Raw genomic sequence first — 18,765 nt, 5'->3', positions numbered from 1 at the left:
GCTGAAACCGTAAATTGACGATATGAAGTACCTTCGCTTGAAATGAATCGAATCGAATTGGCAACCTACTCTCACTTATTTCAATTTATATCCTGCTGGTAGTGATCAGGACCAACAAATGTGGATTGGATTCTCACGCAGAGGAGGCTACACATTTTGCAGTCATTTGAAAGTACAGGTTCCGTAGATTTTCTTTCTTAGAAGTATTCCGGAGATTTATCGTAACCAGATTGAGTTTACAGATGTGGAGAAGACCGAACTAGACTCAAGAAGCGTAAGAAATCGTCGTCCAGATGCCGTAGTAATATAATATGTAATCAAAAATTCAGTAACAAATGGAATGCAAATTCAATTTAGAGTAAATGATTGCTATTAACTGCGGCAACTAAATCTACAATTACAAAATAGAGCAAGGGGTCGTAAACCGAATCAGTTCGTTAAAACACTTGTGTTAAATGGGATTTAGTACGTAGAAAAGTTCACGTTATTTGGAATTTGTTTCGTGAAAAAAAACGGATGTGGATATTGTTAAACATAATGATACCGTAAAATGCGGTGACTTTGTAACAGGTTATGAACGTTTTTCCTTTCTTTATAGAAAGGCAATAGAATTGCTTAAAAAACCAACAGAGTCTGAGTGTAGTTTATTTGCGTGCATCTTTCAACGAATTTTCTACCGCTCAATTTTCTCAAAGATGTCTGAACCGATTTCAACAAGCTAAGGATCGTTTTAAAGTTACTACACCGAAACCTCCATTTACGAACTAAACGGGGGTTCGTAAAAAGAGGTAGTTCATAAAAAAAGTTTAAGTTATTTAGGATTGGGTTCGTAAGAAAAGTTTTGTGTAATGAATGTGGAAACCTCCATCATATGGCTATTTTCGGAACGGATGTGAAGAGTAAGTGCAAGAAAAGGAAGTTTTTGGCTAGTTTCAAAATCCAAGATGGCGTCTTCCGGTTTAGTTATATTGCTTGAAACTCCCAACAATATGGGTATTTTCGGAACGTGATTAATAAGTAGATGTCGGAAAACGATGTTTGAGGTGGTTCTAAAATTCAAAATGACATGAAATTCGTTGAAAAAAAAGAACACTGATAGCAACCGCCGCGACTTGAACCGAGAATCATTGGATCGCAAAAGTACGTCTGTTAATAGACTGAGCCAAAGAAGCATACATCTGCTTGGTTGGTAAAAGGTGCATTTAAATTCATACAGTCGCAACTGCTAGCAGAATGCAAGTTACAGTCGAAACTAGTAAAATTAAAGCTAATCTAACATTAAGTCATTACATATAAAATTTTCCATCATTTGACAAATTAGGTCTTCATGAATTACATCTTATGAGGAATTAAGTCACCTGTATTATTCAAATTTTTTTGGTATGTACTTTTGTGAACTACTCGATTCAATCAGAATAAATTGGTGTCGAAAAATGGGCCCAAATGAGTGTCAGAAATTATCTCTTTTTACCTTGATATATATATATATATATATATATATATATATATATATATATATATATATATATATATATATATATATATATATATATATATATATATATATATATATATATATATATATATAAGAAATAGGTATAGTATTCGCTCAAATTTTAGAAAAATTTTCCGAGGCCCGGAGGGCGGAATGTCATATACCAATCGATTCAGCTCGACGAACTGAACAAATGTCCGTGTGTGTGTGTGTGTGTGTGTGTGTGTGTGTGTGTGTGTGTGTGTGTGTGTGTGTGTGTGTGTGTGTGTGTGTGGGTGGTTGGGTGGTTGTGTTGTCAACTAAGAGGTCGAGATCTCAGAGATGGCTGGACCGATTTTGATCAAACTAGTCGCAAATGAAAGGTCTCCCCGTCACCCAGAACGCTATTGAATGGTTTTGAGATCGGATGTTTACTTTTTGAGTTATACGAAGTTTTATGTCAAAATTTTTAGTTTTTTGACAGTATCTGTCATACTTGACCTTGAAAACGGAATATGTTTCTATACTTAGATCTCACAAGATAATAGCTATCCAACAAGCCATAGATTGTTAATATCCATCCATTTTTAACGGAGATATCGACATTTTTGTATTAGCGACTTTTCCCCCTTATCCAGCAGTAGGAGTTTTGAGCGCTATATGATAAGGCAATACTTGAGAGCAACGTGAAACGCGATATTTTATACTGTTACATACATTTGTTTCTAAGTACAAAAAAGACTGTGTACAGCATATTTTCTATGACATTTTGCCTCGAACCGATTTTAGCACGGTTCGTTTTTGGCAACATAATCGTTCGAATATCGCATATGTTAACCAGATGATATCAGCATTTTCGAGTTGAAAGTAATTCCATAATTATATTGATTTCAACTACTTACAGCAATAAATGCTGGAAGAGCATAACTTCCATATACCATACGACTCAGTTCGTCGTGAACAGCAAATGTGTGTGACAAATAACTTCACTCAATTTTCTCGGAGATGGCTAAACCGTTTTCTACAAACTCAGACTCATATGAAAAGTAGTATACTCCCAAACAAGGTTCCTGAATTTCATATAGATCCGACTTCTGATTGCGGAACCACAGGATGATATGTGAAACGAAATTAAAATAATGCAATTCATTTTTCTCGTAGATGGCTGAACCGATCTAAGATTCAAATTAAATCTAAGAATCATCTATGATTCAAATGAGAGGTCTTAAAATCTTATAAAACATCTTATTTTTTTAGTCAGATATGACTTCTGGTTTAGGAGATACAGGGTGATTAGTATAAAAATGTCCATTTCACATAAACTAATCAGGTTTATCGGTTTGCAGATTTGGATAGTCGATTACCAAATAAATTTATTTCAGTTTAAGCGATATTTGTTCTTGGATTCGGAATATACCCCCAAATTTTAATTCGCACTACAAATTCTCAAAGATGTCTACACACTCCTCAGGTGAATTTAATTGATTTCTACACTACACCAATTTTAGAATTCCGGTTCCAGTATCGAATCGTTTCTCAAAGCTCATTCATTTTCTCAAAAAGGCCAAATCGAACTTCAAAAACTAAAATTCAAATTAAAAGACTTAAGGTCCCATAAAAAATTGGTGAATTTTATCCGATTCTGGAATTACAGATGATGAGTTTTTAAAATTCATACCGATATTTAATATGTAAATTGTTTGGCGTATTACTTTATGGCCATTAGAATCATTTTGGGTTATGCTAGTTCCTGAATACCAGCTCTGGAAGTACCATAAATAATGACAAAAACTCTAAAGTGGAACTTACTTCGACATCTCATGGAATGTTCAATCGAATGTCACACGTTAAGATTGAAATTCGATACGATTGGCAGTTTAGACATTACAGGGTAATGAGTGATTAACATATCAATTTGCCGTTTAAAACGACGATAATTAAAATATTATCATGGGAACTAAAACACCTAAGAATATCCATTCAAAAAACATATGCGGATTTATAAAAAAAAGGTATAATCTCACTGCTAGGTGGGTTAATCACGTTTTTTATTTAAATTTAACTATACATTCAATAAGGCACATTGCTTTAGCTCTTATATGCCAATTGTGTGTTGATCACCGTAGCTCTGAGGAATCCAGTCCAAGAAATTATCTCAATAAAAAGGCATTAATAATTTAATGATGCTGTTTTGATGAAAGAGAAAGGCATTATCACACAACTAGGTGGATTGAAAAAAGGTTTTTATAAATAACTGTTGAAATTTTCAAAAAAAAATCTTTGCTCTTTCGCTTCGAACTTGCTTTATTAAATTGAAATGCTAATAACTCGCTTAGTTTGATTGGAACGGCAAGGTTTGGGTTCAAAGTCACTCCATCAATAGGGGTGAGTTTGTGACAGGATAGGTTAAAAATGATTTATCTAGATTTCATCAATAGTTTTATTAAATTCATTTGATAAAACTTTTTGATAGATTAAAACAGTGCTTGTTATTATTATCAATAGTAAATTATTGTTGAATTTGATAAATCATAAAAGTGACCTCATTGTTTAATGTTTTCGAGCATGGTTTTGAAAGATATAGGATGAAGGCATCTAGTTATCACGATATGAAATGCAGGCGCAGTTTTTGCAGTTGAACGGGTAGTAACTTCACAATTATTAAAATTTTCTAACCTGAAAAAGCAGAATAAACAACATAAACTGTCACTTTTAATAACAGTGAAGTTACCTTTTGACATACGGCGTGTCTCAAAGTCACCACGCGGGGCACAAAGTTACCCCATTCTACGGTATGGGCTGTTTTGGAATGGGTATCTAAAAATTACATATGAACTAGATGCCTAAAAATGACATTTAAAATTTGATCAGTATCTAACGAGAAAAACAGATTGTAAAAATGACATGCGAATATAACCATGTAATGAAAATCGCGGAAAGGTTACCGCAGAGACCGGGCTCGAACCCGCAGCTATCTCCTATCCATGGAAACTGTTTTGCCAATTAAACTACACTGTAATTAGGATATTACTGAGACTCATATCAATGAGAATTGATTTTTTTCACCGGAGCTGTTTAGATTTCATTTTGACCATTCAACTACTCATCAACTGGTTAGATGAACGAACATGGTAAACGCTAATAAATCTCTTGGTTTATCCACTGGAGTTGTTCTTCCAGTTTAAAGTTTATATGCTTCAAATGATTTAAAATTATTAAACTGATTGTCCTATCGAGGTAAAATAGAGGAACTGTCAATCTGATGAGCAAGTGTTCCTCAAGGATCGAGCGTTACTTCAATTCTTTGAAATATTTTTACTTCTGATCACCCAAATCGACCCGTTGCACAGTGGTTCAAAAGCCCCATTTCATGCTCTTAATTGATAACTCATTAAAAACGTGATTTTCGAGTTACATTATCTTCAGCAAAGTTGCTCAGAATGATGAACGCCATATTTTGGCAAATTTCATTTTTGGTAATAATCCCCCTAAAAGTGAGATATAAGTATTATTTTTGCTCAGGACCAACATAGGGGCTAAGTTACTTCGACAGAGTTGTTTAGAAAGTCACTTCAAACAAATTTGCTGAAGGTACTATTTTCGTACCTCGAGTGTAATTCATGATATAATGTATTTTCTGGAAGGGATGTCCTAAAACTAGTTTTTGTAAGAAAACACAAATATTTTCAATTTATATGAGTTTTTTATGTTATACAAGGTTTTTCATCATTAAAAATTACACAACTTTCTCAAACATACTATGCTGCTATCATTTCAGTTTAATGGAATAGAGCCATTATTCATATTTTTTTTACAAAATTTCAACTTGTCTATCATCAAAAAGCGCAGAAAGGTGCAGATGAGACTACTTACATCCTAAACTACTTCAAAAGAGCTTTCATATCTTGGTTGAATTACTCGTCTGCGATCGTCTGCAAGCGAGATATGTTCTTTTAAAATATCCTTGTCCTTGACATTTGCAATGATAAGGTTCATTGTATGTTACGTCAGATTTCAGTATATATTCATTAACATTCATTGCCAAAAAATATGATTGTCACGACTTTTGAAAAAAACAATCATCAAATTGAATTAAGTTATGTCATCTTCTGGTAGAGAAAGTATTATCAGAACTCATTTTTTAGTTATTTGTATTTATTTTATGATAGCTGACAATGTTCTTAACCAGCTAAAAGTCTCTTAGCATCGTCCGACAGATTCTTCTTGTACTGTTTTGGCCATTCACGAATATTTGTCAACAAAGAATTCGATGAAACTAATAACCAATTCATGGGATCCCGATTCATAAGTGATCTGAATTGCTCGCGTGTATAATACTCCCGACATCTGCATAAAAAAAACTTTTTAATCATTATAAACAGTACAGTATAGCAACTACAGTACAGTAACTTACCAAAAAATGACATAACGTAATTCGACATGATGATTGCTTTTTTTTAAAGTCGTGGCTTCTTATCTCACTTTCAAAAAACGTTTGTAGTGATCACTAAACTTTTCTATTTGTAGAATTCGATGTCTATAAAAATAATTTATTGTGAGAGTTTGTTGCGTTGCAACTGAAATAGCGTAGAACAAACTTTTAACATCGTGGAGGGTTCATTGTATTTATCGGAGAGATACTGGAGCACGCGAGGGCGGGATTAATTGTGGGTATGAAACGGCTCGTTCACTGTACGTCGAATTCTGAATCGAGCTTAAAAGTGCAAGAAAATGTCTATTTTCACGCCGCTTGATATGCGTTTCTGAGGTTACAGCTATTAGGAGAAAGGCTAAAAAGTTTTCTGTGACTGAGAAAAGCTTTGAATCGCTCTCTTACAATCGAACCATTGAACTGGACAGTCGATACTGTCGCAATATCCTACCGGGCGAAGGGTATCGGTTTTATTTGATTGGATTGCGTGGCCGTCGTTCTGGCTAAAGATTATTTCGAGGTTAAATTGTGGAAACCGTATAATTCGAGCTTGTTTCGGTCCGGGAGTGAAGTGTGTGAAAAAAAAGGTCGACTTCAGAAGCAGATTACCACCTAGCTCTGGATCCTGGCCATAGCTAGTGGCCGAAGAAATCGCGTCGAGATCGCTTGAAGATGTGTTTGGCGATCCGTGGGTAAGTCTTTTTGTATTTGCTTTGTTTCTTAGCTCTCGTAGTTTCTAGATATTTTCCTTCGGTTTCAATGAAAATGAAACTTTCCACGGTATTGCAGTTCCAAAAATTAGTGCGAGCCAAATTGTCCCCCCCCTGGGATAAGAGTCCGGGCAAATTAAGTTAAAATCCGCTAACACATCTGCTTATCGCGGATGGCGCAAAAGTGTTAGTTGGTAAGGTTCGCGCCATCTTTCCCTTTACAGACAGAACGGTCGGTACTATACGTAACAAGTTACCATGGTAACGAATATATACTGAAATCTGATATGATATACAATTAACCTTATCATTGCAAATGTCCAGAACAAGGATATTTGAAAAGAACATATCTCGTCTGCAGACGATCGCAGACGAGTAATTCAACCACAGTATGAAAGCTCTTTTGAAGTAGTTTAATATGTAAATAGTCTCATCAGCACCTTTCTGCGCTTTTTGATGAGAGACAAGTTGAAATTTTGTAAAAAAAACATGAAAAATGGCTCTATTTCATTAAACTGAAATGATAACAGCATAGTATGTTTGAGAAAGTTGTGTAGTTTTTAATGATGAAAAACTTTGTATAACTTGGAAAACTCATATAAATTGAAAATGTATATGTTTTCTCACAAAAACTAGTTTTAGGACACCCTTTTCAGAAAATACATTATATCATGAATTACACTCAAGTTACGAAAATAGTACCTTCAGCAAATTTGTTTGAAATGACTTTCTAAACAACTCTGTCGAAGTAACTTAGCCCCTATGTTGGTCCTGAGGAAAAATAATACTTATATCTCACTTTTAAGGGGAATAATCACATAAACAAAATTTACCAAATGATGGCGTCTATCATTCTGAGCAACTTTGCTGAAAATACTGTACCTCAAAAACCACGTTTCTATGAGTTATCAATTAAGAGCGTGAAATTGCGCTTTTGAACCACTGTGCGTTGGTCGCCAACAGTCTCTCTTCTGATACGATACTTCTCTTTTGGTCACTAGTAGAAACTTTAGAGTTATATGCAGTCGGCTTCAGAGAAACCTATTTTTCATTGATTATCTGACGAAAAGGAAAATTTCACCAAATGCAACATAAAACACAATTCGTTGTTTTTCCGCATACGCTTTGAGTATATTTTCTTCAACCATATAATAATCGTGCCATCAAATTGATTAGTTTGGAATTGACAAGGCTAGATGGTTATATAAAGCGAAGTGTTTAGGTCTTACGTATGATAAAACTCCAATTTTCAAGAATTACATTAAAAAGAGCTTAGCAAACATATTAAAAGGTTATATCTTCTTATAGACTGAAATCCTTAGTTCTGTCTTAAGAACAAATTAATAATAATCAAATTTCCAGACCAGCCATGCTTTATACAGTACCGATTTCATCAAATTGTTGTGCCATCAGGAAGAAGATGCTTCAAAGCATTCAGAATAAAATTCTGGAAATGATCTTAAAGCGTCCTCTCTGGTTTAGTACAAACGAGTTGCATAGTCTCTCAAACATAGAACCATTAGATGTAATGGCACATAGTATTACAAGTAATTTCCGAAAAAAATAGAGGCAATCTTCGACTGATTCGATTCGCTCTTTGTATTAGTTAAAAAATTAGTTTCTTTTTTCCTGTTTCTTACAAAAAATCACAGAATTGCGGAAGCATCATCATTATTTTTTGCAAATTTTTTCCAGAATTATCGTTCAACAAAATAAATTCCAATGTTTTGCATGATAAAGAGCAACATTCGAATCATTCATTCAGACCCGTAGGGTCTAACATTTTCACAAAATCCATAACTCTCAGAGTTTCGTTCCAATAGGCTTAAAAATTTCACAAAATATTCTTGAAATATTTTACTCTTAGAAAATACAAAGTAAATAATAAATGATTTTTCAAAAGTGTTAGACCCTACCCGCCCCTTAAAATAGTTATTTTTATTGGTAGCTCAAGTTTTGTCAATCCTGATAACAAGAATCACGCACAAATTCTCGAAAGAGTTGTGATCCAGGTTTTAAGAAAACCATTTCCAGCGGTTTGATTCGACAAAAGCAGGAAAAGAAATTTGTTTTATAGACAGTTTGCTTCGGGTCACTGCACAGTGGTTCAAAAGCGCAATTTCACACTCTTAATTGATAACTCATAGGAACGTGGTTTTTGAGGTACAGTATCTTCAGCAAAGTTGCTCAGAAGGGGCTGGGGTCCACTAGGAGATTGATAGTACCTATTAGCTCTCTCCGGACAGTACCAGCCTAGATGCCGTGTGGAATCCGGCGGAAAAAATTGAACCAAGAATAGATCCACTGGGTTCCTGCTTCCATGTCGTAAAAGCAGGCCTTATGCACGCGCGCTCTTTATTTTGCGCTGAGACAAATTAATTCTCATTCTCATAAGACAACCACGCGCATGCGACGTACTTTTGCCGCTCTCAAGAGAACTCTTTGGCACATTTACGTACCGCACCAGAAACTGATGCACGCTTCGCTGTATAGTCTCATCGCATTCTGCCAAGAGCGAGGCTCAAGCGCTCTCGTCGCATGAGATAGCGCGGCGCGCTCGTTTCATGCGATCTACGAGCGGTTTGTACGTTATTTTCATCCTCTTCATCTCTTCTTTTAGGATAGGACACAAGTCGCACGAACCGCTCTAGGCACGAAAAAGTAATTATAACAGCAGCTTTTACTGTGGCTCACATAGCACACAAGCTGCGCTCATAAAAAATCTCGTGCGCTGTCTCGTGAGACCAAAGCGCACGAGTCGCGCGCAGAAGAAAATGCGATACTCTGAAATTTCAAGCAGTACATCCCGTTTCTATGTGTTCGCTACGCGTCTCGTACACGCTTTTGATTTGCTCTTTTAGTCGGCGCTCACGCTCACAGGATATATATGCGACACACACATATTCGGTGCGCTCTCGCTGTCGCATTTGTGCACGCATGAGCATTCGGAAGGCCTGCGTAAAAGGCGACAATTGCAGGAGTTTCTTTTTCCTTTCAGTTATCAGATATTTTCAATGTTTCACTTCTGATTACTCTATTTTACTAAATTATCTCTTCATTCAACCTATCAATTTCCGTCTAGCTTCCGAGAAAAGTTTTATTTGGAATGTTTTCTTCTTCCATGTTATTGATTGTCTTTCAGGATTATAAAATGAATGATAAAAATCAACCATTACGCAAATTCCGTTTATATTACAAAGTTAATAACAGAGATAACATATATCGGTTTATTGAATACATAGTAAAAAACACTTGATAATAATATTTCAAAGAGTAAATTAATATTTTTCTCGGTAGCCTGCTGCCCAGATCAACTAATATAACCAATTAATAATTTTAATAAATAATAAAAATAATAAAGCGGAAATAATAAAGAATCAAGACGCGCGTGAAATATTTTGACCTTTGTTTGGTGATTTAAAATGATTTTATAAAAACTGTTTAGAATATTTCAATGCAATGAATCAACTTTTTTTTCTAAATCCTATTCGCTCGTTTATTTTGTATCACGTAGTTTCATTTATTAAAAATAGGGAAGTTTTTATTCTTTACGCAATAGTATTGCAATTTTTTCTTCAGTTTCCTCGAATAAGAGCTGTGAATCAAGTCTTCCCGGGACTTCAATATAGGATATTGTTGAAACGTTCACTCGGGAAGTCAGTGAGTTTAGTGGTGCATCCGAGCATCTTAAAACCGTAACATACTGAGTCGCGCGCGAATAATACCAGTACTGAAATTTTTACTAACAAATATCCTTCTCCCGTGACACTTGTGGAGTGCGCAGTAGTATATACGGCCTCTAGTAACAACAAGTGTTGGACTAACATCCCTTCCCATTCCTTAGACGATCTACGTTCGGGCCTGGCCGGCGCCGGTACTGATCAATGATTTCTGGGATAACCAGAAGATGTACATTGAAGGATGATTTACCAGTCCCAGGTCGGATCATCTAGAAACTCCCTGTACAATTTCAGCTAATTCCGATCAGTAACGGAGTAGCAACCAGGGGTGGTCGCTCAAGCTCAAGCTCAAGCTCAAGCTCAAGCTCAAGCTCAAGTATATTCAGCAAAGTTGCTCAGAATGATAGACGCCATCTTTCGGCAAATTTTATTTATGTGATTAATCCCCCTAAAAGTGAGGTAAAAATATTATTTTAGTTCAGATCCAACATAGAGGCTAAGTTACTTCGACAAAGTTGTTCAGAAAGTTATTTCAAACAAATTTGCTGAAGATACCATTCCCGTAACTTGAGTGTAATTCATGATATAATGTATTTTCTGAAAAGGGTGTCCTAAAACCAGTTTTTGTATGTAAACTAATATATTTTCAATTTATAAGAGTTTTTCATGTTCTACAAAGTTTTTCATCATTAAAAACTACACAATTTTCTCAAACATACGATGCTGCTATCATTTCAGTTTAATGAAATAGAGCCATTTTTCAAATTTTTTATTACAAAATTTCAACTTGTCTATCATCAAACGGCGCAGAAAGGTGCAGATAAGACTACTTACATATTAAACTACTTGACAAGATCTTTCATACCGTGGTTGAATTACTCGTCTGCGATCGTCTGCAGGCGAGATATGTTCTTTTCAAATATCCAATTTGCAATGATAAGGTTCACTTCATGTCATATCAGATTTCAGTATATATTCATTACTATGGTACTTGCCACAAAATATGATTTTTTTTGCACATCGAAGACTATAAATTGAATAGTTTGGTAACTGTTTTGTCACGACTTTTAAAAGAGCAATCATTAAATCGAATTAAATAATGTCATTTTCTGGTAGAGAAAGTATGATCAAAACTCATTTTTTATTTCTTTGTATTTATTTTATGATAGCTGACAATGTTCCTAACCAGATAAAAGACTCTTAGCATTGTCCGACAGATTCTTCTTGGATTGTTTTGGCCATTCACGAATATTTGTAGCCAAAGGATCCGATGAAACTAATAACCAATTCATGGGATCCCGATTCGAAAGTGATCTGTGTTGCTTGCGTGTATAATACTCTCGAAATCTGTGTGAAAGAAACTTCTTAATCATTGTGCACAGTACAATATAGCAAGCGTTTATCGATCTTCACTTCAATTGATGAATGGAGGATATTTGTCCGCAGAGATTTTCTATAGAAAAACTTACCAAAAAATGACATAACGTAATTCGACATGATGATTGCCTCTTTTCAAAATCATGGCTTCTTATCTCACTTTCAAAGAACGTCTGACAGTTACTTTCAAAAATCGTCTGTAATGATTACTAAACTTTTCTATTTGTAGATTTCGATGTCCATAAAAATCATTTATTGTGAGAGTTACCATGGTAACGAATATATACTGAAGTCTGATCTGATATGCAATGAACCTTATCATTACAAATGTCAAGGACAAGGATATTTGAAAAGAACATATCTCGCCTGCAGACGATCGCAGACGAGTAATTCAACCATGGTATGAAAGCTCTTGTCAAGTAGTTTAATATGTAAGTAGTCTCATCTGCACCTTTCTGCGCCGTTTGATGATAGACAAGTTGAAATTCTGTAGTAAAAAACTTGAAAAATGGTTCTATTTCATTAAACTGAAATGATAGCAGCATAGTATGTTTGAGAAAATTGTGTAGTTTTTAATGATGAAAAACTTTGTAGAACATGAAAAACTCTTATAAATTGAAAATATATTAGTTTACATACAAAAACTGGTTTTAGGACACCCTTTTCAGAAAATACATTATATCATGAATTACACTCAAGTTACGGGAATGGTATCTTCAGCAAATTTGTTTGAAATAACTTTCTGAACAACTTTGTCGAAGTAACTTAGCCTCTATGTTGGCTCTGAACTAAAATAATTTTTTTAACTCACTTTTAGGGGGATTAATCACATAAATAAAATTTGCCGAAAGATGGCGTCTATCATTCTAAGCAACTTGGCTGAAGGTTTTGTACCTTAAAAACCACGTTCCTATCAGTTATCAATTAAGAGCGTGAAATTGCGCTTTTGAACCACTGTGCACTGTTGTGATCAAATATGAACTTCTCTTCAAGTCCCTGGATTTACGATCAGAGTAGCCAGACGTATTTTTCCAAAAATATTTATCAGTCGCAAAAATCTACTGCAGCCATACTAGGAACTGTGTTACATTGATAATAAAATGTGCTCGAGGATTTTTTCAGTGAGCAAATGAAATTTTCGACATAGCCTCATAAGTCAAAAACGGAACTCGGTATTTATCAGTATGAAAAACCGGACATTACCCCATCGATTTTCACGATGATTTCGACTACATTCCACGAGAAGTATATCAGATCATGCTCCTCAAAGTTTCTCTTTGCCATGGATTCCATAACTTCTTCACATGGTCTTTACCTCATGCAAATTCCATAATCGACCCTGTAGATCAGGGGTTCCTAAACTATTTTGGGTCATGGGCCCCTTTACTAAAATTAACTTAGGCCGTAGACCCCCATCAACAAATTCCTGTGAAAATTCAATGTCTTGCTTTTTTGAAATTGATGTAAAATACTTACCAACTTCTGCGGATGGTCAAATAAAAACAACTTTTTTTAGCGTAAATATTTCAAATAACAACTTATATCAAACAATAGGGGTCGATTTCTAGACCTCGGCGACCCCCATAGTGAGTTTTACGTTTACGTCGACCCCCGCAAAAAGGATATCGACCCCAAGGGGTCCATATCGACCACTTTGGGAACCCCTGCTGTAGATTAAAGAATATCGAACATAGACAGAAATTCAATAACGGTCAATTTAAACAGCATGTGTATAAGTGAAAGCTTATGGGAACTCCATGCAACGGGGCTACAATCTGGTTTCAATTTTTCCTCATTAAACGCAATTATAATCGTAATCTATATGTTTTTCAACTCCCCCTGGAACGAACACATTCGCCCATTCCACCGTTTGGTTCCAATTAAAAATAAAAATTTAATTATTCCAATAGGAAGCATAAACTCACCTCAGGGGTCCGTACTGGCAGGAGCTTCCCGAATGAGGATAAACATAATCGCTGCTCGGCTCATACTCTCTGTTTGTTGTTTCATAACAGGCTGGTGCTGGTTTACCTTTACCATTTTGTAACAATTGGAAGGTATAACAATACTTTACCTACATACACATCAAGGATAATCATCCTCAGATATTCATCACGAACAGTCAATTTGTATTCTCCACATGGGGCATACAAATCGCTGGAAATTCTTTTGAAATTTCAAACTTAAGAATCAAAATGAGGTCAAAAGTAAAATATTGTTTGAATTATAGCACGTTTTGACATTTATACAAAGCATGCACATTATTAAAATGCACACAGTACATCGTTTAATTCAAGTTACATAAATTACTGTTTGTGAAACTATTCTAGATCCGGATGGTTAATATTCAAAGCGATTATGGACCCGACCAAAAATGGAATCGAAGTGAAACTGATATTATAGTTTGACTACCGTTTTATTTGTAATTGATACAGATCATTTTGTTATAATATCAAAAGATATTTAAAAAATGGCACAAACTATTACTCCTCATCCGTTCAAATAATTGTATTGTTAAATGTACATATGTAGTTTCAAAAAGCGAAATATAATCTTACTTTCATTGTCATGTTCTAAATATGTAAATTTCAGCATTGAAGTTTAAAACAACTGTTGATATCTGGATAAGCTTATTAGAGCAAATTCAGCAACTAGAAGTTCTATATGGAAGATCTATAATAGAGCAGAAACTGGAACAAATGAATCCCCAGCAAGCCGTTCTAGTTTTATTTATTCGACCAGTTCTTCTGTCAAATTTAAAACTGGTCTACGATGCCGTTCTATTGTTCAGATATTTGAAACACGAGTAAAACACTGCTGGAGCTGCCAGTTTTATTTGCTATAAAATCCAGATTTAAATTTTGTAACTAACCTACATTATGCATCTAGAACTAGAACATTACGCAATATGCCTTACAGTGCAACTGTCCTGACCCCTGGCACATTTGACACAGATGTTTAATTATTTAGAAGATTTCAGACATGTGTTACAGAAATAACAAGACAGTAAATGTAATACAATTGTATTGTCATTGTATAACAGCTTCAGTGAAAAAGTTTAATGTGTCTGTTAAAAACATCCGTAAAAGACACACCGAGAATTAGGTACATCAGCAATCTTCAGTAACATTATTTTTTTATGTTTGGGCCTCTCCCAAAACGAAATCCTGGGTACGGGCCTAGTTCTAGTAGAGTGTTCTTTGTTAATGACAAAAGTTAAGTTGCAATTCAATCAGTGTCAACTGGTGTTTGAAAAGGAAGTGCATTTTCGACGCCCATCACACGTATATAGATTCTAGGCTTTCTAAATCTTTGTATTCGGATGAGGATAAGAATGTTTTCTAGACTTTTCGTAAATGGAAAGCTATATTGTTGTCTGAGAACTCCAATAAGCGTAGCAGTGAAACGTACGATCGGTAACTACATTGGAAGGAATTTAGGACGATTAAAGTAACCCGAATGATTATTAATAGTATCGGGTCCAATTTATATATCTATAGGGGCTTTTAGGTACAAATATCAAAACTAAAGGGTGATTTTTTGTAGCTATTTTTTGGCAACACTATTTTTGACAGATCACGCGTAAATCGTGCCTTGTGTTATTATGAAACTTGTGCAGTTTAATCTATAATTTAATCATGAATCGACTTACAAACGAACAACGCTTGAAAATTATTGAATTTTACTATCAAAATTCATGCTCGGTTGAAAGAGTGCATCGCACCCTTCTTCCAATTTATGGGCAGTTTGGTATTGAATGGAAGCAAAATTGTCGCATCTGTAGTAAAGACCAGCCAGAAGCATTGCGAGAGCCACCAATGTATCCCAAAAAAGTCACTGTCTTTCAACTACTATATCCCTTGAAAAATCACTCTTTACTTACAATTTAAAAACAATTTGAACAAGGTTTACGGTCGGAAAAGCTTAGTTATCGCCCTTTCATATAACCGAAGTGCAGGTACAAAGAAATAATGTAAAATATCTAAGCTGAAAGTTAGCAAGCGATTCGTTTTTTCAAATATTTTTTAGTTTAAGTAAATGTGCGTGGACAAGAACGGAAACTATTAACTCAATTTTACATAGTTTCAATCCTTTAATTCAATTCAATCAATCAATCAATCAATCAGTTTCTACAGTGAATACTACACAAGGAAATCAAATTATGATATAATTTCCACAAATATAGATACTATTTTAAATTAGGTGAAGAAATTTTTTTAGGTTGATTTTTTTGAATAAAGATCTAAAATTTTATTAACTATATTTTAGGTTTAATTAGAGGCTTACAATTTGAAGCAATTTCAAGGCAATTCACTGATCGGGACCTCACCCGAAGCTGGGTAAAGCCAGTTAATTGCTCCATTGAATCGCGTTGCTTTCACTTCCAATTTTACTTGCACTTTTTTCCGGCAACGGCGAGAACAACACTGTTCAATCAATTAAAACGAGTCTCATACTGTTGTTTTATAAAATATCCTCCTCCCCTCCACCAAGAATCCAGTCATCAATCCACCCAATGTGTGGTGGTGATGGCACACTGCCAGAAACGGAACCAATTAATATCAATTGCACTGACATGATTGCGACACATGAAATGAAAATTAATTAGATTTTTTTGTTGTGTTTACCACCATGTCGGGCCTATTCGAATGGCTTTGAATTTCACATCCCGGAAAAAAAATTGTATACCTTGGTAATGAGCGCCAATTTGCAATACATTTTATAGGAGCGATAATTACATATGTGTTGTTTTGCGAATCATAGCTTCAAAAGTTAATGTTCTTCAAAAGTGTCAGTGGAATGCTCGTTCGCAATGCTAATTTAAAATAGTATAGTACATAGTACATTTCACGCAGGAGCATAATATGCTTTAAATCCGGATACATGAAACTGCGCGCTACCCAGGATTAAGGAAAATGTTATCTATATAGTCAAAGTGACTGTATGAATCTGAGTCAAACAAATGAATGGGCTTTGATTGACGTGACAGTTGCATCATATCTCATCGGAAATGTTATGTGCTAGAACACATCGGAAAAGATCGGTTTTCGGTCCATCGAAAATTCAATCGATTGACATTGAGCGGGCGCCCCGTTTTCAAGTTCCTAAGCAGAATTATTCTGTGAGGCCGACCATTTGAAGGTTGATCGGTAAAACTGGTTCAAGGTCTTGCGTCCTCTTCCAAACACCCCCGTCTGTCTCTAATTGGGCGCAAAATTTTGCCGAAACCGGTTCGTTGGATGGCAGTTCCATGTTTTATGGATGTTGACGAGAGATAAAAACTCGAACGAAACTAGACTCATTGGACCAACCGGCCGACGACGTGCAGTTGATGTTACTAGATCGTCCCCAAACACAAAACACATAAACCCGGCCTTTGTTGGCCGTCGTGTTGCACCGTGCGTCCAAAGGTGTGCCGGCCGTTTCTTAAATTTAACCTTTTATCATAATACCGATTTGATGTTCGCGCCTATTGCATCACGTAGCTTGTTTCTGATGGCGTCTCATTTGAATACTCGCGAACAACGCGACTGATTCTGAGAAGGGATATTCCGCTTCAGGTTAACGGTTGATATAAATATCGAATGCATCGTCGCCTTTTACTCAGTTCAGTGAGGAATAACCAAGAATATTTGGTGGATTGTGATTTGTTGTGCCATACTGTTTTTGAGCAATCCGCGAAAATTAAGGAGCAATGAAGTTCTTTGTCGTTTTTGCTGTTGTTTTAGCTACCGCTCTAGCTGCTCCGCCTCAAGAGGAACGCGATGCGCAAATTATTAACTACGAGAATGACAATCTGGGAATCGAAGGATACAAATTCGCGTGAGTATATTTTATGGGGTGCCAAATTAGATTAGAGAGTTCTGAAATTATTCGACTATATCTTCAGCTACGACACCAGCAATCAAATCAACCGACAAGAACAAGCCCAGCTGAAAAGCTTCGGTGATGATATCAGTGCCCTGGTGGTGAAAGGATCATATTCGTACACCGGCGACGATGGTCAGGTTTACACCGTGAATTATATTGCCGATGAGAACGGATTCCAACCGGAGGCTGCCCATATTCCACGGGCTTGAGGTCGTGCACCGAGCGTCTCTGGGAAAGCTCTGAACAGTGTGTGAACAGTGTCTCTTTGTCCTCTGTAAGGTGATATTATGGAATAAAACAACTAGTCATAAGTGTAGGATATTCGGGGATGGTTTTTGCACATATCACAATCGAAACCATCGACGGTGGAATTTCCCATTACAGTTTGGATGATGAAATGTATTGCTACTCCTAAAATAGTTAATGAAACAGTTTGATTCAATGCAACTTCATGCTTTTTACTTGCCAAATCATGAAATTTGTAACAGTCATATTCAGTAAAGAAAAAATCGATTTCCCAAGACAATCAAATTTAATCGCCGAATTTCCACAAATATGAAAGTAAATGTGGCGAAATGATACTTACACACAAAACCATGCAGGTGAATTGTTCCTTACAGAACATATTTTGTTCAATAAGTAGAGTGTCACAGATTTTCGGAAAATTTTACCGCGATTTTAACATTATTCGATCAAACCAAAGTCTAGAAATATGTCAAAAACGATTTGTTGGGTTAATGTACGATGGCTTAGGTGATATACTTTTTTTTTATCAAGGAATACGTCTTACTTTACTAATACGCGAATACACCTTACTTTACGTATCAACATAAGTTTTGCTACATGCCATCGGAAATATGATCAGCAATTAATGATAAAATTTTCAGCTGTATGACTTAACCACAAATGATTCAAAATTAAAGTTTTCTGGAATGTATGGCATCAACGAATAACAAAGAGGTATGTGTGTTTGCATTTCGCGTACCCCGACAACAAATTTGAGGTATTAAGCGACATTTTACCTCTGCGATACCTGAAAAAAAACGCAAGTTCAGATCCAGAGTTCCGGTTCTAGTATCAAGATTTCGTTTCTTGAATATTGTTACTGTTTGAGGTTTAGAATTCAGTTCTAAATAGAGATTCTAGTTTTTAATAGAAGAAGAATATTCTTCTATTCTAACATTCGAGGTGAATGACATCAATATTTCGTTGCGTGTATTG

The 18,765-nt window shown here is 35.5% G+C and overlaps 1 protein-coding gene across 1 annotated transcript; it reads left to right on the top strand.

The window, feature by feature from the left end:
- Window positions 1–17,267: 17,267 nt before the first annotated feature.
- LOC131433012 (flexible cuticle protein 12-like) lies at window positions 17,268–17,860 on the top strand. The gene is made up of 2 exons (XM_058599721.1): window positions 17,268–17,496; window positions 17,564–17,860. Exons 1-2 carry the CDS (start codon window positions 17,369–17,371, stop codon window positions 17,751–17,753), a joined length of 318 nt encoding a protein of 105 aa, XP_058455704.1. The 5' UTR covers window positions 17,268–17,368; the 3' UTR covers window positions 17,754–17,860.
- Window positions 17,861–18,765: the final 905 nt, after the last annotated feature.

Source organism: Malaya genurostris, chromosome 2 (genome assembly GCF_030247185.1).
Source record: "Malaya genurostris strain Urasoe2022 chromosome 2, Malgen_1.1, whole genome shotgun sequence".
NCBI classification, from domain to species: domain Eukaryota; kingdom Metazoa; phylum Arthropoda; class Insecta; order Diptera; family Culicidae; genus Malaya; species Malaya genurostris.
Note: the sequence above shows the minus strand (reverse complement) of the source record. Positions and strands in the feature narration are given on the sequence as shown.